At 37.6% G+C, this 27,362-nt stretch overlaps 2 protein-coding genes across 9 annotated transcripts in view; one reads left to right on the top strand and one right to left on the bottom strand.

Moving 5' to 3' along the window:
• Window positions 1–867, top strand: part of scn1ba (sodium channel, voltage-gated, type I, beta a) — a 14,808-nt gene extending 13,941 nt beyond the window's left edge. For both annotated transcript variants that reach the window (XM_043260667.1, XM_043260665.1), the window contains one exon: window positions 1–867. This exon is cut by the window's left edge and continues 1,065 nt beyond it. The gene's annotated coding sequence lies outside the window, so the exon portion shown is untranslated.
• A 740-nt stretch (window positions 868–1,607) lies between these two features.
• gramd1a (GRAM domain containing 1A) lies at window positions 1,608–27,084 on the bottom strand. 7 transcript variants are annotated; one of them, XM_043260876.1, is made up of 22 exons: window positions 26,917–27,084; window positions 26,513–26,630; window positions 22,587–23,490; window positions 15,598–15,796; window positions 13,950–13,970; window positions 13,767–13,851; window positions 13,540–13,643; window positions 12,724–12,819; window positions 12,511–12,591; window positions 11,092–11,210; window positions 9,662–9,923; window positions 8,777–8,939; window positions 8,508–8,651; window positions 7,765–7,886; window positions 7,036–7,178; window positions 6,845–6,948; window positions 6,539–6,769; window positions 5,593–5,680; window positions 4,718–4,729; window positions 4,510–4,617; window positions 4,243–4,422; window positions 1,608–3,411 (listed from the first exon to the last, which is right to left on the bottom strand). In XM_043260876.1, exons 3-21 carry the CDS (start codon window positions 23,000–23,002, stop codon window positions 4,245–4,247), a joined length of 2,676 nt encoding a protein of 891 aa, XP_043116811.1. In that variant the 5' UTR covers window positions 23,003–23,490; window positions 26,513–26,630; window positions 26,917–27,084; the 3' UTR covers window positions 1,608–3,411; window positions 4,243–4,244. The 7 variants fall into 7 exon arrangements, with proteins under 7 accessions (XP_043116811.1, XP_043116807.1, XP_043116810.1 ...); XM_043260872.1 differs by having other exon boundaries at window positions 4,302–4,422; window positions 26,917–27,077; XM_043260875.1 differs by lacking the exon at window positions 4,718–4,729 and having other exon boundaries at window positions 4,302–4,422; window positions 26,917–27,077.
• Between the last annotated feature and the right edge of the window lie 278 nt (window positions 27,085–27,362).

Below are 27,362 nucleotides of genomic sequence, written 5' to 3'. Positions count from 1 at the left end.
GCTAATGAATGTCACGTGTATGTTAATATCATAGACGTCAGGAAAGTGTTAGGCGAGACCCATAACCCGCTCCAGAAACTAACGTGATGAATATATTATTAATAATGTGCCGTAGAGGATCTGTGCTATTAATCTTTCTCACGTTGGCCTCACATTTCTTCCCGCCCCCTTTTTTTGTGTCTTTTGCTGACAAGATTATCAAGGGCTGCATGAAATCGATCGAGATCGACTCAAAGTTTAAAGCGTGCCTCGATGTTTATGCCTCTGGCTCCGCGTGCATGGCGGCGATTTCAAAGGAAAACGGAAAGAGAAAGCGGTAGTCGATTGTTTTCGTTCACAAGTGCAGTAAGAAGCTTCCAGTCTCTCCTCTTCCCTCTATAGTAGCCAATTTCTGGTAGTGACTACAGAGGGCAGCACAACACTGCCAAAGTCTCACTGCCTTTATGCATGAATGAACGTTCTTGAGACTTCCCAGCTCTGGTTTTCTTACTTTTTTTATATCTTTCATTCGGTGGTCGTTTAATCGGTGGATTTCTTACTGCATGATTTTAAATACGCCTTTATGAATTCCGTCATATACACTGCCACAATTAGAACACCCGATCCGTTCGATGCATCCTCGACCGAGCAAAACTGCTTTTAGCGCGGAGATCGCTACGACATAGATGGTATCGTACTAACCAACACTTAGATGTCACAGAATATCGTGGTTTTCTGACAATGTCTGCAACTCTGTAAAGTATATCAACACACGACGACTTTACAGCCTCGACAATTCCAGGATGCATTTCATGTTGAAGTGAAAATGTTGCTTGCCAAATACATGATGGACAAGATAGTATGTAATAAAATACATTTAAAAGTAAAGCTGATGTGTTTTTCTGAATCTTTTCTCTCTTGATCCACAAGCAAGATTAAGGGTCCATATATTAAATAACACTGTAAGAACGATGATGTATTTATAAATTCACGTTATATATTTTGAATAATGTACATGCATATACATTTATATTATACATGTTTAATATATCAAAAATTTAAAATATAGACATGCAAGTTTACACAGTACACCTAATATGTAAACTAGCGTTTGACAGCACTAGAATGGTTTCTTCTTAAAACCCATTTTAAAATGTATTTTCTGTGATGATAAATCTGAATTTTCGGCATCATCCCTCCAGTTTTCAGTATCACGTGATCCTTCAGAAAGCATTCTGCCAAGCTGATTTGCTGCTCAAGAAATTTGTTTCAGTGTTATTATTCATACACTTCCATTTGATTGTCTGTGTATAATAATAATGATAGTAATGATAATAGAACTACACTTATCTACCAACTTCAATTTAAATTGGTAAAAAGGTGACAGTACAGATTTCTATTTCTACTTCACTGGACTTGCAGTTCAAAGAATACAACTGCTCACATTTTCCACAAAAATATTAACATCAATATTAATAAGAATCAATAATACAAATATCACCAATAACAGTTGATAATGAGTGCAAATACAAAATCGTAATCCTACCAACCTTCCCTTTACTCAGCAAGTATTAACCTGTAAATAAAATAGGTAATTATCCAATCAGTAACACACACACGCAAAATTGTACAATTTTTTGGCATTTTTTATTATACATTTGTGACCGTCACAAGTCATCTTTACAATCGTGTCTATACAATACATTCCACCTTCGCTCTCTCCCTCCCTGACCAGAATAAATAGCACGCTTTTTCATCACTCAGAGCAAGGGCTTTGCACAGCAGCGCCCGCAGACAGACAGACAGACAGACGACAGACACACTCGGAGGAGGGAGAGATCACTGAGGCTGAAGGGCACCACAGAGCGAGACACATACAGGGACAGAAATGAAACGGCTGGACAGGGACATCGGTAACAGACAGTCCAAATGAAAATAATGAAACAAAGGACCAAAAAACTAAAAAATCCACCCCATAGCTTCTTGGTTAATCTCACCAAGAACATGGACATCATATTTCACATTAAAACCTGTATTTTTTGCATTGTGATGTTTTTATTTCGGTTTCCCCATTACTGAAGATAATTGACGTTTTATTTATACAGCATTTGTTTGAAATGATGCTTATTTTAATGCAAAATAATTGTCTGCACAAGACAGGATGGATTTCGTTATTGCATTAGAGGAGTGAGAATCACAAACAAAAATTATGATGCTCAACGGTCATAAAAATGCCACAATGCAAAAAAACGAACAAAAACCCCCCCAGACATGTTCTGTGTGAGACTGGCCTACAGTGTTGAGTGAAATGACAGTGGTCCCCCTGACCTTGAGCTGCGGGTTGGTCCCAAACATCCAGCCTGAGGAACAACTCAAGTTCTTCGATCTGCGTGCACAGTCAGCTGCTCAAGCTAACAGTAACCCTGAACAGTTCAAGTTTGATTCCAGTGAAACTCCACAAGTTTCTTGACTACACAAATACAGCTCCTTTCCACCCATAAAATCATAAATACAGAGGAATTCAAAACAACAATAACTAAAACATTAAGGAGAAAGAAGAACTGGTTAAAATTGTAAAACAATCTTCACTCCGGTACTCTGACCTAAGCGGGAAGTTTGACTTTTGCACTCTTTCTTACAGGTTAACTTTTAATTGTCCATTACAATTTTTCCACACGATTATTGCTAAAAATGGGAATTCATATCCATACCACTTGTTCCATCCATTTCTACATTGGTCCTTGTTTGAGCAGAAACAATGATGTTAGACTGTAATTCAAGTCTATTAAATAAATACTGCAATGGTCTAACACACTTCAGTTTCAGTAACAGCTGAAAAATATTGAAATTGTCTTCCATGACGACGTAAAAATAAGATTTGTGAAATGACGTTTGAGAGGTCTCTCGGAGGTTGATTTCAGACATTTCCCTCTTTAAAAACCTGTAGCGCATCCCTCTCGAGCAGTTTTTTTTTTTTTTTTCATTTTTGTTTTTTTGAAAGATCCATGATAAAATTCAGTTTTCAGACACGCGGTACGGACCAATCGGCTCAAGATGCAGCACAGGCGCTCCCGTACATACGTGTTATTGCTTCAGACCCAAAGTTCATGGTTTTCTGATTGATAAAAAGAGTTGAATGTGTTTTATACAGCTAGTATAAAGTCCTGTAGCTGCTGCTGGGACACGAGGGTGAGCTAGAAGATACCCACATCCATCCCAACATTAAAGTCACTGAGTTGAGCACCGTCTCCAGTCTATGATTCGGCCACTCGTGGACGGCTATGTCACGGGGCCCACAGTCTGTAACCGGTAAGGTGAAGGAGTTACCGTACGCTCTCACTGATCCGTCAGCGTTTCTGCTTCTGATTCAGACTCCTGCTGCACCTCAGGTGTGATCATTCCTCTGTGGAGCTTCTCCAGAGACTGCTTCATCTACAAGAGAGAGGACAAGATGAAATCAAAATAACTTTTGCTTTCATTAAGTCCAAGTTTAAGCTGGTCTGGTTGGTTTTCAGAGACGAACATCTTAAGTTCAGAAATTCTGAAATCAGCTTAGTCTGGTTTATGCTTTTTCAGCAGGAAAGAGAGACTGTTTTTAAAATAATAAATTCAAATATATTATCTTTCTGTTTCAAGCATAAAAATGAATGAACCAAATAGCTGATTATAATACATGACGGTCTGAAATAAATTAAAACATTCTAATAGCCACATAACAGTCTTAGAAGCAACTGGATGATTTTTCATTAAATAGTTGGAGTTCATTAAACAGGTCATATATATTTTTTGAACATTCTTCTTAGATTTTTTTTCTTTGAAAAAAAAAAAAAAGATTTATGAAGGTTAAATTGCAAGGAATAGTAATAAAATAAATTATTATAAATTTAATGTGAAATTTGTCTCTTTTTAAAGAGTCACCAAAAAACGTTTTGGAAAACAAAAAACGAATAAATACATAAAATAAATAATAATTAAAAAAAAAAAATCTAGAAATGTCGATCTAACGAAACGAACAAAATCGTTCTTTCAGAATTTTTTTCAAGCGTATTAATTGTCTGGGTGATAATTAAGAATAATACTAAAAATACGAAACTTCTGTCAAATGCACCACAAAATCAATTTTGTGTTGTTTTTAACGTCTAAATAAGTACCCAATACTGATCAGCTCAATACAGAATTATAAAAAAAAGCATGCAGATGCAGGACACAAACACATTAAAAAGTAATAAAATATTCACAGACTGATGGACAGGCAGTTATTACTTCTAATTTGTTTTCCCGATGCCTGATGAAGTCATCTTAAGTTCAGTTGAAGCACACACCTGATCCAGCAGTGTGACAGAAGACTGTAGGATCTGCTGCCATTTGTTCATCTGGGCCTGGTGAAACTGCCTCTGGAGCTGCAGGACCTGGGCCCACTCTCCTGCTGTCTGAGGAAGAGGACTGCGCAGAGAAACTGTTCAGAATCAGCTTGTGTGCGTGTGTGTGTGTGTGTGTGTGTGTGTGTACAGCCACTCAGTGTGACCATACCTGTCAGTTAATGAGTACGAATGCCAGGTCTCCAGTGTGTGTGCAGCCCGTTCCAGCGCCCAGAGTTTGTAGAAGAGCATCATGTTCAGAGCCACCAGAACAACCAGACTGAAGAAAGAACGGAGAGCAGATTTCAGTATAGAGATGTATGGTGCGATATCAATAGTGAAAAAGTGTGAGTTTTTCTTGAAGCAGACAGAGGCTCTACCTGACACAGATCCTATATGCAGAAGGAAGCAAAGAAAGTAAGATGAGAGAGAGAGAGAGAGAGAGGATCAGCAAGGAGACATATTAGTATGCAAAGAAGCAGGAAACAGTAAAAGAGACACTCCTTATGAGTTGGTGTTATTTTTAAATAGGGAGCAATGTTACACAGAAAAGAAAAAGTATGTTAAAAGGGATAGAGTTCACTTATTATTATTTCTATTATATTAGTTATATTAGTATTATTATATTATTTCTAATATACTAAGTGTTATGTCGCATTGATTGTTTTCTTCAGTGGAAATCAAAATAAGATTTTGTATACACACGCGCACACACATACATGCACACACATGCACACACACGCACGCACATGCAATGAAAGCAGAGACTGCAGATGTTAAGCTCTAAAAAGTAGTCTTGTAATTTGGATGCTATATTACAGTTTTTCTAAAGCCTTATGATAGCTTTTGTAAAATAAATTTCTGAATATATGTTAATATTTGCTCAAGTCACAGAAGAAAAGACATTTCAAATGCTATGAGGACCAGTAAAAGATGGCAATTTTCTTTTCTTTTTTTGTGATAAAATGATTCACGTTGACCTAAACAAAAATCAACATTTTCAAAAGTGTTGTCTATGCAGTCTGTGCTGCCTCATTAAGGCACATTCTCAGAGCCGAAATCAGAGCCGAGCTTAACATTTAGAAATAGAAGGCACTAGTGTAGTGATGACAACCTGGGGGTTTCAGTGAGCTCAGACTGAATCTTGTTCATCTAAAGTGTGTCTGATCGGATGACACTGCGGTGTGTGTTTACACTGATATTACAAATGCACACAGAGTACTATTTACAGACATCTGAAGGTGAAAACACTCACATGAAGCTCACAATTAGCAGTATGGTGGAGATGCTATTGTTGTTGCCGGCTCCACGCCACCTCTCCCCTAATTTCACATACTGAGCACCTGAACAAACAGGAAAATTAGTAGGCATTAGATTGCATGTAGACAAAAAATTGCATGAAATTGTCTAATAATTGAACACTTCAGAAATGTGTTACTATTGCAACATTGGTAATGTGCTATAATATTTTTAAAATTATTTTATCAAAATTATTTAATAATAATTTTTATTTATTTTACAGAGAAAAACTGTCAAATTACAATAGTAATATTTCTGGCTAAATGAACAAGTATGAATATTTAACCTACTAAAAAAGAAGATCTACATTAAATCAAAATAATAGTTTTGCTTTATTAAATTATTTAATTATGAATTACATATCAACAAAGAAAAACTATTACTGCATATAGCAGTAATATATAAGTTATATAACTTACAGTTTAATTATGATACTACTATTCTGTTCTTAAATTATGATACTACTACGTTCTTTATATTACTAAGATATATGTACTATTTACTTAGGTATACTATCTGTTTATTTCAGGAAAGGCGTACTGTTATTGTTGTTATACGTTTAAATTAGTAATAAATGAACAGATTTATAAACTTTTTTAAATTATAATATCATATCAAGTCATATTAGACAAAACTAAAGCACACTGTACTGTAAAATAAAATTAAGCATTTAATAATAATACAATTTATTTTACAGATCAAAGGCTAAATCTTCCTTAGATTTACGTAACTCACGTGGGTGATACTTCTAAAGACAAAAATTATGGAAATTATCTGCATAAGCATGGATTTATGATTAGTCCAGTCAAAACAATTCCACATTCCACCACTAGATGTCAAACAGTCCACTTGGCTGCTTAAATCAGACTTGGGATTCGGTTCCCCTGCATCGACTGACTCACCAGCTTCCCTCCTTTCTCGCTCATCTCCAATTCCTCGGTCGCCCCGCTCCCCGCCGCCTCCTCCCGCTCCATCTCTTTCTCTCTCCCGATCTCCCGCTCGTCTGGGACAGTTGCGTTTGCGTCTGCGCAGGCCGGGGGGAGTCTTGGCGGAGTCTGCGGAAGGCACTTCCCCGGTGCTCACTACAGTAACTTCCGACTGTAACAGCGTTTCCAGCTTACACACCTCCATCTCTGACGAGCGACATGGGATCGTTTTTAGCACCAACGTCAGAGTCGAGGTTTGCACCGAGATGAAAACCTACTCACCCATGTGCCTGTAATACTCTTCGATGCCGCTCCAAGTGTTCTTCTCTATCAGAGCTTTCACAAGACTCCACGGCTGCTTCCTGTAGCAGATATCAGATGAGACCCTGCAGACACGCACACAATGGCTCCCTCAGCGGTGTTCGCGTTCGAAGCATAACAATACGTGCATAACAATGGTCAGGAAGCTCTACCTGAGGCGGCTCTTGTGCTTGTTGACAGAGGTGAGGCAGTATCTGTGTACAGTGTAGAAGTAATCCTGGTAGGGGATGCCTGAGGTTATGACCTCCGAGTCCACCACATAACACTCCCCCCGGGTGCTGCTCTTGTGGAGAGTCTGCAGACAGAAACACACGAAACCATCATTAAAGAAATTCTTTTTTTATTAGCAGCATGTGCGATATTCTGCTGATTATCAGAGGTATGATTTATAATCTAGAAAAAGTAAAACATTTTTAGATTAATGCGCTTGTTAAGGAAGTCTTTAGCATTTGGGTATATACATTTGTTTTAAGCACTTTGTTTATGTGTGTTATTTGAGCTGTAAAGGTGGATAAATTGTCATTTTAGTGGTGGAACTGCTGTTCTAGGTGAATGACCTTCTAGTTATACATGAACTGTGCAAATAGGTTAACGTTAGCTAATATTAACTAGGACTGAATGTTTTATCAAAATAGAAACGAAAGCAAGATATGGCTTAGCGTGATAATCAAATAACAGAGGTCATGATTTAATGTAAAAAAAAGAGAAGATTTAGGGCTCTCTGTTTTCCAAAAATAAATGCACACAGGTGTAGAACAACATGAGAGTGAGTAAATGATGACAAAACTCTAATTTTTCCGAGAACTATCACTTAAATGAGAATGAAGGCGATTGAGAAACAGTTGAGATGAAAACAAAGCGAAAGAGCTGTGCGGACCCACCTGTGTTTCCACCACAGGAGCAGTTTTTGGGCCCAGCGGGTTGTTGATGGCAATGGTGTAACTCAAAACTCTACTGCTGTTCCCACTGCTGCTGTCCTGCTGCCACTCGTGCACAGAGAGATCTGAACCAATCACACACGAAGAAGAGAGAGGGAGAGAGAGCAGAAAGAGGAAAAGAACAGTTAGAGGACAAGGAAAAAGTGGATGATTACAGTCAGAGCACTCGCAGGGGCACAGGGAAGGGGGCGATTATCCATGCAGACAACATAGACAAAGAGCTCAGCACGAGAAAAAAAAACCCCGCTTCTCACACTGTTAACCAGGCTACCATTGCTTCATCTTCCATGAATATTTTCAACATTATTTGCAGTACAAAAGCGGTTAAAGTTACCAAGAAAAGAAAGAATGAGGCTTTGGTATTTCATGCTAAAGAAAACAGCGAAACCAAATAGTCAAGCTCTCATTATCCACCCAAGTTCCCTATAGGAGAAACAACATGAAAAGAGCAAAAGGGAGGGGGGGAAAGAGGACACGTGGGATCTGAAAGCTGCAGGAAAAGGCAATAACAGCACAGCAGAAACCGGCCATGCACTGAACAGCAAGCAACACAGTCAATCCTAAAATGCAAGCGAGGCTCCGGTCCATTAGAGGCAGTATTTTAACAAGTATGCTGAATGGAACAAAAAAAAAATGAACCACGTAGGAGTAGCAAACTCAAAATGGCAGTTTTAAATCTTACTGACCGGTGAAGTGACGCTGTGAGAAGAGGTGCTGTATGAAGTGAGTGTCTGAGAACAGCAGGTCGTGGAGCTTGTCCACACTCATGCGAACAACAGTGTTGATATGCAACCGGCCGCTGAGATCCGCACAGAAGGACTCCACCTCACCTGTGGAGATTAAACGTGACTCCTTATCAAGGACATAGCTTTAATAGAAAGTGGTTTTAAAAATCTTTATATTTTAAAGCCAGGGAGTTTGCTGTGGGAAATAAAGATGATATACAAGAACTCACTCTCTTCCTGAGTGTCAGAGGAATTGCTGGGGTCAGTTGGGAGCTCTTCATCATTGGTGATATCCAGTGACGAGAGGTTTCCCAGGCTGTGTGGGACAGTGGGAGGAGACTGAAGTGACTGATTGGCCGATTCTGACTGGCTGTCCCCGCCTTCTTCCATGACCTATAAAAAGGTTAAACACTCTCAAAATAGAGTTGCTATCGTAAATTGCCTAAAACTGTTTTCATTCAGTGGAATATAGCTGAAAAATGCATTTAAACATTATATGAAAAAACACAAACTTGTTGAAATGTTGTTATAGCATTACGAAAAAAAACTAAACTATGAACTAATACACAAATAAAAAGCTAAATCACATAAAATTACTAAAATGTTAACTAGCATTAAAAAATACTCTATGTAATAAAATGTAAAAAATAAAGAAAATAAAACCTATTAAAATACTAAAATAAAAATAATAAAAAGCTATTATAATATATAAATATTACAATAATACATAAATAAATACATATAAACAAACAACACAACAACGCTATTTAAAAATAGTAAAATCTTAAGCATGACCAAGGGTGTAAATATTTGCTATGATAATATTTTAGTTTGATTATTTACTAAATTGTGATTATTTTTTTTACATATAGATTCACTGATAAATCATCAAGACAGAAATGACTAAGAACTGATCATTTTCATCGCAATCATACATCACTATGACTTGCAAGCAACTTTTACTGTCACAAGCAGCAAATTTTTTAAATATTTTACATTAGAAAATAACCCAATGAATCACCGTTTGTCATGGTTTTTGCAACCTTTTTGTCTATGAATCTTCCACTGTAATATGCTTTGAGCATAACTGCTTTGACAGGTTGGTTGATGCTTACGGTTGAAGGCGAGGCAGCTCCAGTGTTTGTAGCGGGGGGCAATGAGCTCTGGGAGCTGGGTGGACTGGGCTCAGGCTCGATGCTGGCCCGAGTAGATGGCACCTCCACAGGCTGGCAGGAGGAGGAATAGGAGGATGGAGGTGAAGATCCTGAAGCGCAGGGAAGAACCGAGGCAGATGAGGGTGGAGAGGAGCCCACCGGAGGCACCGACACTGAACCCAGATCCAGCAGGTCAGTGACGGAGACCGGCTCCTCACCTGGCCTACAAGACAGAAACAGATGGATGCAAGTGTTATGGTTGTCACAGTCTAATGTACAGACCTTACAACACCCTGACCAAAGCAGCAAAAAACGCTGACATATCAACAATGTTTACATATCAACCATTCTGTATTTATTAACTTGGCAGCCACGACAGTGCAATTATGCAAGAAGCAAAGAACTAAAATGCTTGCCTACTGGTATTCTATGTGGATTTCAGAGGGGAAAATAAAATGAGAATAAAATGAAAGTAATGTATTATGGTCTTTTTGAAAATTAAATAAAATATACATAGATACAGGTACACATTTAGCTTCTATGGCGTTAATTTTTCACTGTTTCAAAATAAGAGAGGTACACAAAGATCTGTGTGTCACATACACACACACACATATATACATACACCCACACCCACACCAACATATCTATCTATATATCTATCTATCTATATATCTATCTATCTATCTATATATATATATATATATCTATCTATCTATCTATCTATCTATCTATATATATATATATATATATATATATATATATATATATATATATATATATACATATATATATATATATATATATATATATATATATATATACATATATATATATATATACACACACACACACATATATATATATATATATACACACATACACACATATACATATATATATATATATATATATATATATATATATATATATATATATATATATATATATATATATATATATATATATATATATATATATATATATATATATATATATAAGCATATATATAAAATATTATACACACACACACACATGAAAAGTATTACTAGTATAAAATACACATATATAAATATATATATATTGTATACATATAATAAACTGTATACAGATAGAGGATGAGTACAGGTTGTACTGTATATAAACTGTATACAGATAGAGGGATGAGTACAGGGTACACTGTATATACGGCTTCTGTCTCTCCTTGTGTTTTTAGGTAAATTTTGAAAAAATATATTCTAGGAATGTATATAATACAGTCCATTTGAGCTAAAACCTAAAAATATGAAAAATAGATACAGGTGTACTGTAACCTTCTGTTTGTGCTTGTGTTCCAAGGTAAATTTAATAAATAAAATCTGGTAAACAGATTCTTTTCAGTGTGGACTCACAGCAGGCCGTTCATATGTTCAGCAGTAGGGGAGACGTAGTCATCATCTTCACTAGTGAGCCCCAGCTCAGTGCCGTAACACTGGTGAACGATGTGCCATAGCTCTTTAGGAGACAGAGTCTGTGAAGGAGAAACAGAAACCAAGCTAAAAACTGCTTTAACCCCATTTCCTTGAGGCAGTAAAACTTTAAAACTTTAAAGTACCGATTTAAGACATCAATCGGGCTATTAGTTATCCGTGTAGTAGGGACAAAAATGCATAACACAAAACTGGTTGAATTAGTACACTGTAAAACAATAAAATTCTGTAAAAAAAAAAAAAAAATAATAATAATAATAAAATTAATAAAAATACAATAAACATTGAAAAAACTATACATTTAACCTTACATTTTATGTAATTTTACATTTAAGTACTATTAAATGCAAAATGTGTTGGATTCGTTTGAAATCATTTGTAAATTACAGTGTAATTTTAAAATGTTAAATATACAGGTTGCTTTATAAGAATGTCTACATTCCTGCTGTATTTTTAAAGAAATGTTCTGGAAGCCACACCTAAAGTATTCTTTCTGTAAAACTGATATTTATTTATTTGAATTTTCATTTAAATTGCAAATCAACAACATTCCCGCTGAATCAGTTCACTGCAATGCAACTATTATATTAGTATTCAGTTCTAACAGACCAGCTTGCAGAAGATGCTGTGTCTGTGCATTGCAACGCATCTGTAGTCACCAACTGCTTCTCGCCAAGTGATAATTATTATGGACCATCGCCAAGCGATGTTGTTTGTCTGCCAAAAGAAATTGTCTGCACACCAACAAATACACAACACTGATTCTGACAGGAGACTGATGATTGTACAGATGAAATGCTCACTGTTGTAATGAAAATTTTCAGAACATACTAATTACATATTACATTGATTAGATTATATATAATTACCTTCAAGTGATGATATATATATATATATATATATATATATATATATATATATATATATATATATATATATATATATATATTATATGACGTGTTTTCTGACTACTTATATTTTGAGACATAATCATTAGTCTGTGATATAGGGGTAAGAGTAAAATAATTTCTATACGTGACTGCAGCAAAGAAAACAACATCTCTGTACCATCCTTACATAAAATGGTGTGATGTTCTCTAAGCGTTTTCATTGGCCAAATGAATTTGCTACCTTGTAATGTATACTTTTGACTATAAAAACCCGCCCCTGTCTCTTTGCTCACAGACTCAAGCTGTGTGTAAACCAGATCATTTTCTCTGCAGAGAAATAAAATCAAGACAGGGACAACTTTGTTTGGCTCTTCAATCTCAGTCTTCACACTTAGTTTATTACTTTAACAAATAAGAATTTCCACAACACTGTCAATAGCGCGATTCTCACCTTATCCATCAGTGCATTCTGCCATAGTCTGAAGATCATCATGTAGCTGCGGTCCCTTGCCCCAAATGACGTAAAGAAGTGCTGACAAATGCAAGACCAGATTTGAATTCAAGGCAGGGAATTTATTGTCTTCGGAGGTTCAAAACGTAGCCGACAAAAGAAATCCATTAATGGTAATTTTAGCATGCATATCCAATGTCTGCAGTGCGGTACCTTCTCGTGTTCAGTGCTAATTTGGATGGCGTTGGGGATGAGCTTGGCCGTCTTCTCCTTGGTCAGACTGGTCACGTCTTTCAGCAGTATGGTTATCTGATAAAATAAAGAGAAAGAAAGAATATGAAGGATTTATAAAAGCACTACCATGCAAATGTTTTCAGTCAGTAAAAACAATATAATTAGCAATGGGAATATTAAATTGATCAAAAGAGCTATCATTACAATTATGTTTTGAGTAATCCTTTATCAGGTTGTAATTTATACAGGAAAAAATTATATTTTTTAATCTATATTAAAATAGAAAACTGTTATACAGTCAAACTGTAATGATAATTCACAATATTACTGTATTTAACAAATAAATGCTTTTAAAAATTTGCATATAATGTATGCTACAGCTTGAGACAAAAATTATTAAACCAATAGTTCACCAAAAATGGCATAATTTACTCACCCTCAAATAGTATGAATTTCTATGTTCTTCCAAACACTAAGGAAGATATTTGGAAATAAATTTTGTGGGTCACCACTGACATCTATAGTAAGAAAAACAATACTATGGGAGTCAATGGTGAAATCTTCCTTTGTGTTTGGAAGAACAAAGAAATTCATACAGGTTTGGAGCTACTTGGGGGTAAATAAATTATGACAGAATTTTCATTTTTGAGTGAACTATTCCTTTAAATGACATGCACCTGTTCTATACTGATACACCTACTAACAGATTATGAAATGTATTGTTGATTATTATTATTATACAATATTGATTCTTAATGATTAGATGTTGCAAAAGTCAATGTTTTTAGTAATCACCGTAGTCTCCCATCTGAAGATATTACTATAAAAGCAGAGCCAGTTTTCAGACAGGTAGAGACGGCCCTGTAGCAGAATGTCCCTCTGCAGTGCACATGAGTAATCTAGAAAGAAAACAACATAAAATTAACACAACCAGAAGCCATGTGATCATCACACGGTGCTGCGCTTAAAATAATATCACTCATTATATTCCCTGCTTTTACTCATGAAGTAGTGACACTCACCCACTATGAGACGCTCTGTATCAGGAAGCTTTTTAAAGAGTTTACGGAAGTCTTCATTCCTCTGTTTGTATGTAGGGCTGAGAACCTGTACATCAGAGAGAGATGTGAGCAGAATAAAACAGCACTGTCAGCTAAAGCGAAAAACACTGAGGTGTGAACTTCCCAAGACTCCAGGATACTTACATTATACCAGCTCTGCATTTTCTGAAACAAAGAGAAGATGCAATGAATTTATTACATAAACATGTCAACAAAACAATCCAAATTGGCCCTATTTTACTTAATAGACATAAATTAAAATAAGTGAAATAATACACACAAATATTAATTATATATATTTAAAATTCAACTAGTGCTGTCAAACGATTATGTTTTTGTTTGCATAATGAGTGTGTTCTGTGTATATTTATTATGAATACATAGACACCTACAGTATATACTTTGAAAATATTTGTGTGTATTTATATTCATATTACCTATTTTTCTGAAATATATACATGCATGTCTCTGTATTTATATATATATACACAATAAACATACACAGTATATATTATGCATGTATTATGTAAAACAAAACAATTTGATCATTTGACAACACTATTTTCAACCAGTGAATGCTGCCTAATTTGAATATGAAATTGAATAGCTGAAGTACACTACTGGTCAAAGCTCAAATGTTTTTATGTTTGAGAAAAGTACCTGGTACTCAACCAACCATTTAATTGCTCAAAATACAGAACATAACTACAATGTAAAAACATATTTTTTTAAAGTGATTTATTCCCGTGGCAAAGCTGAATTTTCAGCATCATTACACCAATCTTCAGTTCACAGGATCCTTCAGAAATCCTTCTAATATCACTTCTCAAGAACCATTTCTATTATTACCAATGCTGACAACAGTTCTGCTGCTTTATATTTCTTAATATTCAGCTTTGCCATCACAGAAATAAATAACAAACGTAAATACATTCAAACAGAAATTGGTTTTATAATAACATTTCCTAATATTGCACCATATTAAGTTTAATTAATAAATAAATGTTTGCAACACTAGCATTCCTCCGGCCTTACTCATTCAGAAAAGAACAGCAATACAGTGCTCAGTATGTGGGTGGAAGAGCAAGCTGGCTTTTGCCTTTAAAAGAGAGTCTCAAAACAAGAAAGGATCGCGAAACTCACGATTTTAACAATTAAGAAATGCGATGCATTTAAGCACAAGCTGTCTTCTATGTAATGCATTTGAGAGGGTAAGTTAAGTCAGTTTGAACAATGTTCAGCGCAAGAAAGCTTTAAAAATATTCTGCAAAACACCATACAAATACATAACAGACAGTCACCCTTCAGGACATCGATTAGACACGCCTGCTGCAAGATGAGAAGAAGAGTCACAGAAGACAATGGTGTAACAACAGACCCTTACTAAAAAAAGCAGTTTGCAAGGAGGTAGCCAAATATCCAAATTTGGGAGGGACAGAATGTAGATTTAGATTTAAAAATGCAAAATGTAAAAAATCCATACCGATCAAGCATTAATACTTATTGTGTCACAGAAATGATAATGAAAAGATACCTCTTGATAGGCAAATAATCAGCTTAACTCAACTTCTCTTCCGCTACTCTTTATCAAACCATCAATAAGGTCTTATTGATTACTGTACTTTATCTTTAACAACTTTGGCCTCTGCCTGTTCATATCTGCTTGGATCCCGGTCTCATGTTGTCTTGGTAACAGAGGGAAGAAGAGCAAGTGCTCGTCATATCACACATTTAGACGATATTTAGACATTTGTATGAGCGATGGCCATCAACCCATGTCACCGTGGCTTACCTTGGCATTGCGGGTGAAGTGTCTGGCCGCGAGCGGGTAGGAGGAAGTGGATGAAGAGGGAGTGGGAGGAAGAGGGCTCTCTGAACCCCCAGCGCTTCTGTCCCCGCCCGTCTCCCCTTCGCTGGCTCTCCCTCCCAGCACACGGCGGCGCAGAGAGGGCGAGCTGCCGGGAGTACTGCGCGGAGAATTACTGGCTGTACTGTGGGCGGAGAAGAAGTAAGGTCAGAGAGGAGACACAGACAGTTATCTGGCATTTCAGCACTGTGCTTCAACCGCCCTTAAAGGGCGACTGGGTCATGCACAAGGAAATGACAGGGAGGACAAGGTTCATCTACTATTTACCAAACAGCATGTATTGATTACAACTAACTGAATCCGGCTTACGACATACAGTTTGCTAGTTAACTCTAGTTACGATTTTTAAACTCAGTCAAGCTGATATTCTGAAGAATTTTAGCTAGCACACTTATGAACAAACGAAAAATGTCCAGGATGGGTCCTACAAGTTCAGGTCGAAGCCCAAGGATAAAGAGTGTATTTATATGAATAACAATCGTTTCCATAGTAGCATTCCATTCCTGTTCCAGTAAAAAAGGTGACAACACAGATAGAGGCTTCTGTACATAAACACAAAGCCTTATCTGTTCACCAACATTTGATCAGTCTGATGAGACATTTAAATGCCAGACATATGAGACCTGTTTAGTCAAAGGAGTGCTGAAAGAAGCATGTGAAATCAATCCTTAATACCAGTTCTTCTTACTATGGTTGGATGATACAGCAAAAACAGATAAGTACTATATAGGTTACAAATGTCTCAATATTTTGTATAAGATGACTCCGAGGGATAGTTTTTTGTGGATTCACAATGTTTAAGCACAAAAGCCACATTTAAAAATCAATCACAGTATACTTTACCATTAAATAACGAGTAATCAATCATTCACACACATCAATATAACAATCAACAATAAACAGCAATGCTTACCTATTTTAGATATTTTTAGATATTTTACAAAAATATATGAAAACTGCCTTTTGCCTTTAAAAGAGAGATTTAAAACAAGAAAGGATCACAAAACAAATGATTTTAACAATTAAGAAATGTGATTGTGGTCAAAAACTACAATTAAATTGTAAAGAGTATATTTTGTATATTTATTAAATAACCCTTTATTACTTGCTATTACACAACAGAGAATGCAAACCATTAAAGGCTACAACATTAAAAAAAAAACAACAAAAAAAAAACACACAACTAATGTCAGTATTACATTTAAAGTATCTAAAAATATTCTGCCTTTACCAGAAGTTGCCTTCTATGTAATGCATTTTAAAGGACGAGTTTAGTAAGTTTGAACTGAAGGATCAGCGCAAGAAAGCTTTTAAAATTATTCTGCAAAACACCATACAAATACATAACAGACAGTCACCCTTCAGGACATCGATTAGACACGCCTGCTGCAAGATGAGAAGAAGAGTCACAGAAGACAATGGTGTAACAACAGACCCTTACTAAAAAAAGCAGTTTGCAAGGAGGTAGCCAAATATCCAAATTTGGGAGGGACAGAATATAACATTTAGGAAACCAAAATGTAAAAAATCCATAACGCTCAAGCATTAATATATTTATTGTGTCACAGAAATGATAATGAAAAGATACCTCTTGATAGGCAAACAATCAGTTTAACACAACTTCTCTTCCGCGACTCTTTATCAAACCATCAGTAAGGTCTTATTGATTACTGTACTTTATCTTTAACAACTTTGGCCTCTGCCTGTTCATATCTGCTTGGATCCCGGTCTCATGTTGTCTTGGTAACAGAGGGAATGGCGGGTGCTTTAAAAGGAGTCTCCAAGGTAACACAGCAGGATCATCATGAGAACACACTTCTCACTCAACTTGTTAGTCTAATGGCTTCAAATGTGTAATGTAAGCAACCAAAAGGAATGAGCAAGTATTTTCGCTTTCAAAATGTCAGCAAAACCGGTCACACAGATGCTAGAAAAAGCGAAAAAAAACAGTAAAACAGCATGCAATCCCAATAAAACCCCAACAAGAGCCAGAATAAATGCAATTCATTTGCATTATAAACTAAGTTTTAAGAGTAACAGCTTTTTACCAGCAAGACTGCAAGCAAATTACTAAAGGAAAACCCCGATTTCAGTTAACTGGTTCTTTCGCTTTGATGAAACGATTCAGTGATTCTATTGCGTCATAACGTAATAATTATTTTTTTATTAACAACCATTTCGTTTCTTACGCGTTTTGCTAAAATTGTCAAACAAACTAATAATGAATTACACTGACTATATATATATATATATATATATATATATATATATATATATATATATATATATATATATATATATATATATATATATACACACAAAATTTTAAACAAAGCCATCGTTGGTACAACGAAATAAAATATTCAAATATCTTTCTATCAACTCACTTACCGATTCTCGACACATAACGAATCGGACACGTGTTCTCGGATCAGTAAATCATTGAGTTGTTGACTTGAGAACCGCTAGAAATGATTCAGTTAAACAGGTGAACGAATCGTTCGGTTCGACTCGATGGACCGTTTCGATCGATTCATTCAAAACATTCGATTCAAACGAATCGGACGCCGCTACAGCAAATGTCAACAGAGAGAATGGGCGGTCTAATGCTGAAGCTAAAAAATACTAATGCCGCGAGCTTCAGCCGCTGACATCGACACTGCGTAAACCAACGCAAATGCGCAAAAAGTGCCTGCATTTTTCTCGTTTAAATAAAGGCATTGCGAAGATGGGATCTGCACGCAGAACGTGCACAAAGTACAAACTACAGCACGCGCTAATCTAATCCTCAATGCTGAACGTGCGTTAGTGCACACCGGGACAGATAACACACACAGAATGTCGATGTCATCAGTGCAGTGTAGGGATGCAATAGCAGTTGCATGCGTGTTAACGCCTTAACAACCTACTACTGCACTGTGATGCATGAACAACTGATTAAAGTGCACGGTTAAACGACATTAGCACACGCTTCTGTAGAAACAACATCATTACGCATGCATTGCATAAAATAACGATCCCATTTGCTACTTACTCGAACATGTCATTGGGTGTTTTCTCGGTTCAATGCGTGATGCCCACGTTTATTTTACAGTAGCCTCTCAATATGGCACTGCGCCGACACAACAGACGGCACATTCAGATTAACTAGCCGAATGCATTGGAGACACTGCGTCCTCTGTTCATCCGCAGCCCGTTCTAGTCCAACAGAACGCGATCGTTCAACATCCCCATCCCGAAAGAGGTATCGGACCCCCTGTAAAACGCAACGACCACAGCGGTCTCCACCATGAGCGCTCCGGCTATCCTAAAGCAACCTACACACTGGCTATGAGAGGGAGGGGGAGGAGAAAAGAGGATGTACTCTGTGTGTGTGTGTGTGTGTGTGTGTGTGTGGAGGAGGGAATCAACACCGTTTGAGGCAGTGGCCCTCTCTTTACCACCACACACCAGGGCCAGACCATAGGGGATTATGCTTAGAGTTGATGTGAAAGCACTTGAGTCAGTAAAATTGAATAGAAATGCAATGCTGATGGACTGGACAAAGTTATTCAAATTAAGGGAATCAATCCCAGTATCAAAAATTGGAAACCTGGCTGTCCATATAAAAACCGTACAGCGCATAATCATCCTCAGAGGTCCAGCCGTCTCCATAATCTGTTTTCCCGGGAGAGTCTGCCATAATCTCAGTAAGACGGGTGACGGGAGGCCAAGACATATAGACACAAATACACACTCCTAAATTATATGCAGCCAGTATTGCAATATATAAAAGTAAATAAAATACAAATATTTTTTTATGAAATGTAAATTGTCTTTCAATTATCTGAAATGACCTGGAGAGATTTGTATTTGGATGCAACTTATTTTCTGTACATTGTAGACACAAGTCAATCATGTACGACAAGTGTTTTGTCGACCTCAGGAAACGGGGCGATCAATGCCGCTTTACCTTTCACTTCTGAGGTTTTAGTGGCATTGATCAAACACAAAAAATGCTCCTCCTGTGCAATAACCCACTGGGATTGAGGTCTTGAAGCTCAAAGCAAGTCAATCTATTTCTGCAATCACATGTATCTGTAGGGAACAGAGCTTAAAAAGTGTGTGATCTGAGAAATGCAGTACTAATCAAGTCTCCTAAAAGGATCTCAAGTTTATATATGGACATATGGCACACAGGACCACAAGTACATCGTGGTCAAAAAGGCCAAAGCACCCCAAAGAGGCTTAGACAAATGAAATCTTCAGACTTAAGAAGCAAGCAACTGATGTAAACAGGGTGAACTACAGGCAAAGTGCATGGCTTGAACGGAGGTTTAAACAGGCAATTATAATCCTCTCTGTTCATGCTACATTAGAAGGTGACAGATAAAATGAAATAATTATAATATAGGTAATGTTATTCACAACACATTGTGGGCTGGAATTTGGCTCTTGTCACTGAGATGCTGCTAAACAAACAAGGCCCAGTCTACAATCAGCAAAAATGATAAACGCAAGTGAGCAATAAACAGGCTTTACCTTCTTGAACTTTAGATTACACAAATCTGTCTAAAAGTGAAGAAAGGGTTCACCAGATGTAAATGATTCATACTGTAATACTCATTTGTGCATGTCTGAATCGTGAAGATAATTCACAGCCATAAAAATGCATTTTGTTTGTTTTCAGATCAAGAAGGCTTGTGTTTAAAGCTGCTGCCTAATTGCAAGGTTTAGGGTTCTAGTAAGCTGATGAATAAATAAGCACTTGCTAAACAATATCCAGAACCCTGCAAAACATCAGAATAGGCTCCGGTTCCGTGCTGGTCTTCGAAATGGCTGAGCAACAAAACAGAAAGAACTAGGTCAATGAAACCGGTTGGTAGATGAGAAGGACAAGGGCACAGCTGTTCGTGTGGCGTGCATAAAACACCTTTCACTCTCTAAGCTAGTCTTTTCACTGGCTGACGGTCTTCACTGCAGCATCAAAACAGAGGCTTCTGATTGGGCAGCAGTGACATCACCAGAAAAGGCGGAACACTCCCACTGGGTAATAGTGATGTCATGCGTGCGAGAGCCAGACGGCTCAGATACAGCCCCGCCTCCATCTCTCCACTGCCAAGAGCACTCTATCATCTTTCCTGTTACTCAATGAAAAGGACTCAATAAACCTAACCTAATTACAGTGTTTCAGGACTCTCTGTTTAATTTGGTCCATGGAAATATTTCTGGACAAATTCACTGTAATTATAAGCAATAAAGCACAGCGTTTATATGCATGTATGGAACTGTTACAGCAAGAGTTGGGCCATATTCTAGAGCAGATTGAATGAAACCAGTTTACTAGGGAACACTTGCAGATTCATTTACGCATGTTCTGGTGTACATGTATTCATTTCATTTGTGGCATTGGTGGTGGTTTTCTTTGTATGTACACAGACACACGCACAGGGGTTGAACAATGAAACTGAAACTCTGGCCAATTTAGTGTTGGAGGTTTCATGGCTAAATTTGACCAGCCTAGTGGCCAGTCTTTATTGATTGCACATTGCATCAATAAGAGCAGTAAGTTTAATAAGCAGAGTAATAGCACCGTTTTGCTTAAAGATACTGCAATACACACAACATTATGGGTAACATATCAAAAGAGCTCAAAAAAGGACAAATTGTTGGTGTACGTCTTGCTGGCACATCTGTGACCCAGATAGCAAGTCTTTGTGATGCATCAAGAGCCACGGTATCCACGGTAATGTCAGCATACCACCAAGAAGGACGAACCACATGCAACAGGAGAAAATGTGGACTCAAGAGGAAGTTGTCTGAAAGGGACGTCCGGGTGCTAACTTGACAGAGTGGTTCGATGAACATGAAAGTGAAGTTGAACATCTCCCATTGCCTGCACAGTCACCAGATCTAAATATTATTGAGCCACTTTGGGGTGTTTTGGAGGAGCGAGTCAGGAAACGTTTTCCTCCACCAGCATCACGTAGTGACCTGGCCACTATTTTGCAAGTATAATGGCTCAAAAACCCTCTGGTCACTGTGCTGGACTTCTGCAGGAACTGATGCTTTATTGGCTGCAAAAGGAGGCTCTACAACATACTAACTATTGTGGTCTAAAACCAGGTGTTTCAGTTCAGTTTCATTGTTCAACCCCTCATTATATTATACACACACACACAAGGTTTAAACCTAATCCTAGACTAAATGCAAATCTGAACTGAACTGAACTTAACTGAAATAAACTTGCACTGACTGATCTTAAAACATGTCATTGCCTTTGTTTTGCCTTAAGATGAACACCAGTAATGCTTTTTTTGTTAATACATTTTTTCATGTTAATAAAATTTATTTAAAGGTCCTAGCTGAACTATGGCCTAATCTATATATATGTATGTGTATTGTGTTTATCTATGTATGTTTATGTTTATATACTGTATAATATTAAATTAAGGTAAGGCGTTTAAGGATACAAAAAGTTTTTTTAAACACTTCATTTACCTGTATATTATTTCAAAATTAAAGAATTACTTATTTACTTGCAATGTGTGTGCTTGACTGTTACCATGTTTCATGCTGTCTTTATAAAATGCAACCAAGTAGTAAGTCAAACCTATTTCCTGTGATAAAATGACGAACACTGTTTATAGAGCCTAACTGCACTTTGCACTTCACACAAATTCTGAAAGTGACTTAATGGAAATGAAACAAACACTTTAAATAAAGAAATAAAAATAGAATAAAAAATACACAACATAAATAAAAAAAAACAAGACAACTCTATCTAAAGAAAAGATGATGCTAAGCATGAGTGTTTCTCCACCTCTTCGCATTGCATCTGCACCTGCAGGAATATCCTTCTGAGCACCTAGCAAAAAAATGCAGCGTAAAGGAAATGCTGCAGACTGCACAAGCAGGAGGGGAAACACACTGACCTGCTGCTGTCACAATCTGAGTCCTTGCTGAGAAGGCTACGGATAGACCAGCGAGAGCGCCTGCTTAGAGAGGAGCTCCGTGACCACGAGCGGGACGGGGGTAGGAGAAGCACAGAGGGGCTGCCCTGCTCTTCCTCTTCTACATTAGAAACCACGGGAGGCAATGGAGGTGCATGTGACGAGCTTTGTCTCCTATCTTGTCTACGCCCTTTATCCCAATGGTTCTTTGATGTATCCTCTTGAAGCGCTTTGGCTCTTCTCTTCTCCTGGTTTCGGCTGCGAGAGTGGTACCGGTGTGGCTGTGGGCTTGGGGAGCAGGACCACGACTCCGTATCGGACGACGGTGGGAGAACATTCAGGATTGGAATGGAAATGGGCTCAGCTATGGTGATTTCAGGAGTTGGTGTAAAAGCCATCTTTCATATATTACTAGAACTTTCTGCACCAGAACTATCTGTCATTGAGGACAAGTTTCATCACGCATGTTGAGAAATGCCAGATATTTCCTACTCTCTAGTCTTCTACATGTGGTCTGGAAACTCCACTAGAGCCCAAAATAAATATTCCATTACGGTAATATAACCTGACGATATTCGGAAAAGTCTGCATCCATTGCAACTCACTGTCCTGAAGAAAGAAGTCAGCAGTTCAGGTTCCTTCACAGCTGTACAGCATAAATACGGCGTAAACTCCCGCAGGAACTCAAAAATGGGGTGGAGCCATCACAGAAAAACAATTGACATAAAAGTGTGCAGCGATCTCCTGTGCAGGACATTTTCGAAGGAAAGAAAAATCCAGCATTTGAGCAGTTGTGTTTGCTTGCAAATGTCAAATCCATCTTCTTCCTGTTTCTCTGTTGCTACTAAAGGCGTCCTTCAAAAAAAAGTCTCTGCCCCCTTTTCTTCTGCAAGCACAGTTCATAAAAAAATGCAGTTTTGCCATCCACCTCGTCATCACAAATTGCACATTAGGTATGATAAGATCATGTTGCTGAGGAAGAGACCTTTAACTTATTCAGACAAAAATAAAGGTTACATGAGCTCCTTTATATTGTGACCAAAACATATCTTTACAGATCAACTTGTTTTCAGGAATACGCTGACAGCATTACCATAATTTAATGCTAATGAGTCACAGTTTTATTTTAACAAAATGTACAAATGTGGAAGGGATTTATTTAATATTAAGCATCTTGTTAAAAAAAAATCTTACTGACCCCAAACGTTTAACGTTCATAGGGTTGCACCCCTAATATATTTTCACATAATTCTAAAAACATTTACAAGGAACATAATGTAAGAGCTTGACAAAGTCTGTTACTAAAAGACTTGTTGGAAAATATCCTCCCATATTCTTATGGTATTACTCCTCTAAATGAGATCATGATTGACAAAGCGGATTTAGAGCAACACAAACATAAACTCATACAACAACAATAACCTGCATACCCGGCTAAGTGGTGTTTAAAGCTGTCGTTAATGTATGGGTGGAGTAACCGTTGCATGATTACATTACAATGCAGCGATCACTCTATGATTGTTTATCATTTGTCACCTGAAAGCTTTTAGAAACATCTCTAGATATAGATATGATGTACTGCTAACATGAAGATTACAAGCTGTAGCTCAAGCTCAGCCTCGGTTTAACTTGAGTGTAAAACATCAACAACTTAAATCTAATTGAAAACATAATGAAATACCCAGTGAATCAGTGAACAGCTGCTTTACCTATTACCGTATTATTGGTTGCTGAACGTCCTTCAAAAGGTAACACAGCACATCTTGAAAAGCGATGGAAATGCACATGTAAATGGAAAACCTGCTTTCTTTTCTCACCTGACTATCACATTTGCATGTTTTACCTTCGTGCGGTGTTTGCTGTAGTTAAAGAAGACAAGGGTAGCACAACTTTCCTTTTCTTGCCAGTGTTACCGCAAGCCGGTGAAGCACGCTGAGACAAATCAACCACCACCAAACTCAAGCAACACAGCGTGTCCTCTTTATTGTTCACTTCCTTTCAGAGCAAAGACAGCTTCCTGAACTCAAATACATTACCATAAGAATCAAGCAAAAGAAAAGAAACACTTTCAAAAAATACTAATTAAAAAGCAAAACAATACCAATACGATCTATCACGCCAAGGGACTGGCAAACATAGCCAAAACAGTCATCAATCCTGGCTGTTTAAGCTGTTGAGAAATGGTAAAGAACTTCCCCATTTTTTGGAAAATTAACACAAATTCCTGTGAAATCCTCCTGCTGAACCGTTTCATCACCGGGCTTCAGAACAAGACTGACAGCCATTTATCAAAGGCAGGGGACAAGATCTTCCACTTTATTTACTTTCCTGTTTGAACAAGCTAAATCACGTCTTGGTTTTGTTTGAACAAATCAAACCAGGGCTATTAACACTTTGACTTACACACACAATAAGTATTAAAACCAACACTGTAATAAATAAAGACGTTTTTATGATCAAGTCCTACCTTATCTGAAAGTAGGACATCAATGACAGATACTTAATGAACTTAACAAAAGTTAAACTTAACAGTAAAGATAAAGAAAAGCAATAACATTGTTAATAAACCAATAGTAATGATTATTCCTACCTCCCATTGGACGAATTACCCCCATTGTTTTTTTCCTGTTCGGCCTCATACACCAGACGAGCGACAGTGCGAGGAGTGATGTTAAAATCCACTTTCTCGCAGGAACACATCAGCACCCCAAATTTAGCCGGCGAGCTAACCAAAAAAGTCGCTTTCGTCGCCAGTTTTCAAACCCAGCCGCTGTTTCTCAAGTATCTGCCAATAATGTATTTATTGACGTCTAACTATTTCGAGTCTACATACGCGGAAAAATGCCTAAATGTCAAATCGCGCTTTAGTAAATAAACCATGTTAGGCGTTAGCAGCGCTAACGAACCGGTCAGCTGTAAGTTACTATTCAGACAGTTGAGGCGAATACTAGAAGCTAGTCGGCTAGCATGCTAATGATACCGGTGGGAGAGAAAACGGTCCTCTGTTTACTTTTTCCCATCCGTGATTTCGTCTTTGCAGCGCTCCGAAATCCTATTCACGGGACCGGCACTAGTCATAGTTCGCTCTTTACAAACACGCCTCGTTAAATAAAGCGGCTACAGCATTATAAGTACGCGAACTTTTCCTAAGTTTAATTGCTACGCGAAGAGATAGTGAAGATAGAGCTCAGTTTCCAATGCGACGGGCAAAGAAGCGGACAGGGTAAACTCCAAACTCCGAGGCAAGCACGTTGACGATTTGACGAATAAGTAATTAAAGTCCGTGCTCGCAAGAGGAGAAAAACACGCACGGACAGCGTTGATTTTAAAACGGAGCTCAAAGCGGGGGTGGAAATTATTAACTGAAATTACAGTAAATTATTTACACCCCCGGCCGGTTTACTTTTTGGTACCGTCGAGGGAGAATCCATCAAAAGACTCTTCGGCGTGCGCAGACAAAAATAACGGGTGTTTTTGCGTTGCGTACTAACAAATAATCCACTTTAAACACCAATCAAGAGCTCGAAATTACGCAAATAAACGGATAGCATATATGGGATATCTTACACGTTCATATCACCAAGCAATAATAAAGCGTAACACGTGACAAGTCATCAAAAATCTAATAAATCTTGTTAAAAAGTTGTTATACACTGAAGATGCGCATTAAACATTCCTAAACTGTAGTTAATATAATCAAATTTTATATGCATTTTGCCAGTTTGATTTATTTGATCACCGCGCCCTCTTCAGGACATCAAGCGCGTTTAAACCTAACCAAACAAATAGAGGAGGAATACCTTGATAATATGGGAGTCCAACAATAGTAGATCATTTAGATCGGTCAACAACATACTACAAGTCCTAAAAGGGTGAAGTGTAAGCATGTGTCGGATAAAGCGTCTTACCTTGAGTGCTTGTTTCAACGCTCTTAATAATCATTATTCTATCAAGCAACGAGAGATGCGTTTGGATAGTTTCTTGCCCGTTTCTCGCCAAGAGTGGGGTCGCCTTGCTTTCAGAAGGCTAAAGAAAAACACACACTTTATTAAGGCTATTACTTGACAATTAATCTCAGAGTCTTACCAAGTTGTTGTTGTTTTTAATTGCATCAAAACAAAACTAAAATCGAACCCTTTCCGTGGTTTACAGCAATCCACCGAGTTAAATATTACCCGTTACGCGTGAGGCAAGATGTAGATTATTCATTGTATGCCGCGTAAACAGACTGCAATAGCCCATGCCTCGACAGCCTTTCCTGTCGGTCAGATTCCGCGAGAACGTTTAAAAATCTGAAGTAACCTTGACTCACCTCGATTCTATTATGACAGGGTTTCGGCGCGTGCGGTCTCTCTCTGGTTTTATGAGTCGTGTTGGAGTGGCGGAGAGCTTCCGCAGGCTTGTGTTGCTGCCGGACGTCTGCTGGCACCGAATGGGCATCTGGAAACTCGAGCGGTGCTAAATATAAAAGTTGACCAGCTCGTCGTTAAGGAAATCGAGTGGGACGCTCTATGAGTACGGCCTGCTTGTGTTTGGGGGTCTTACGTCTGGGGGGCACCGAAACAACAACTTTCACTCCGTAGAGGTTTATCAGCTACTCCGCGCTCCTGACGCAATCTGACAGGACATGACAGCGTAAATGCTTTACCTTAACACAAGTGGGCTACATGATCTGAAGGACGGTGGTTTACACACACACACACACACACACACACACACACACACATATATATTGCATATTCATTAAGCATTTGATCA

Source organism: Puntigrus tetrazona, chromosome 16 (genome assembly GCF_018831695.1).
Source record: "Puntigrus tetrazona isolate hp1 chromosome 16, ASM1883169v1, whole genome shotgun sequence".
Lineage (NCBI taxonomy): Eukaryota > Metazoa > Chordata > Actinopteri > Cypriniformes > Cyprinidae > Puntigrus > Puntigrus tetrazona.
The sequence above is the reverse complement of the archived record's forward strand: the minus strand, read 5'-3'. Positions and strand labels throughout refer to the sequence as shown.

Excerpts from the sequence above, each read along its gene's own strand:
- gramd1a (XM_043260872.1), bottom strand. The coding sequence starts at position 23,002 with ATGGCTTTTACACCAACTCCTGAAATCACCATAGCTGAGCCCATTTCC. Across the intron at positions 7,887-8,507 it reads CTCACAGCGTCACTTCACCG|ATCTCTCTGTGCACGAGTGG; the intron begins GTCAGTAAGATT and ends TGATTGGTTCAG. Across the intron at positions 4,423-4,509 it reads TCGTACTCATTAACTGACAG|TCCTCTTCCTCAGACAGCAG; the intron begins GTATGGTCACAC and ends TTCTCTGCGCAG.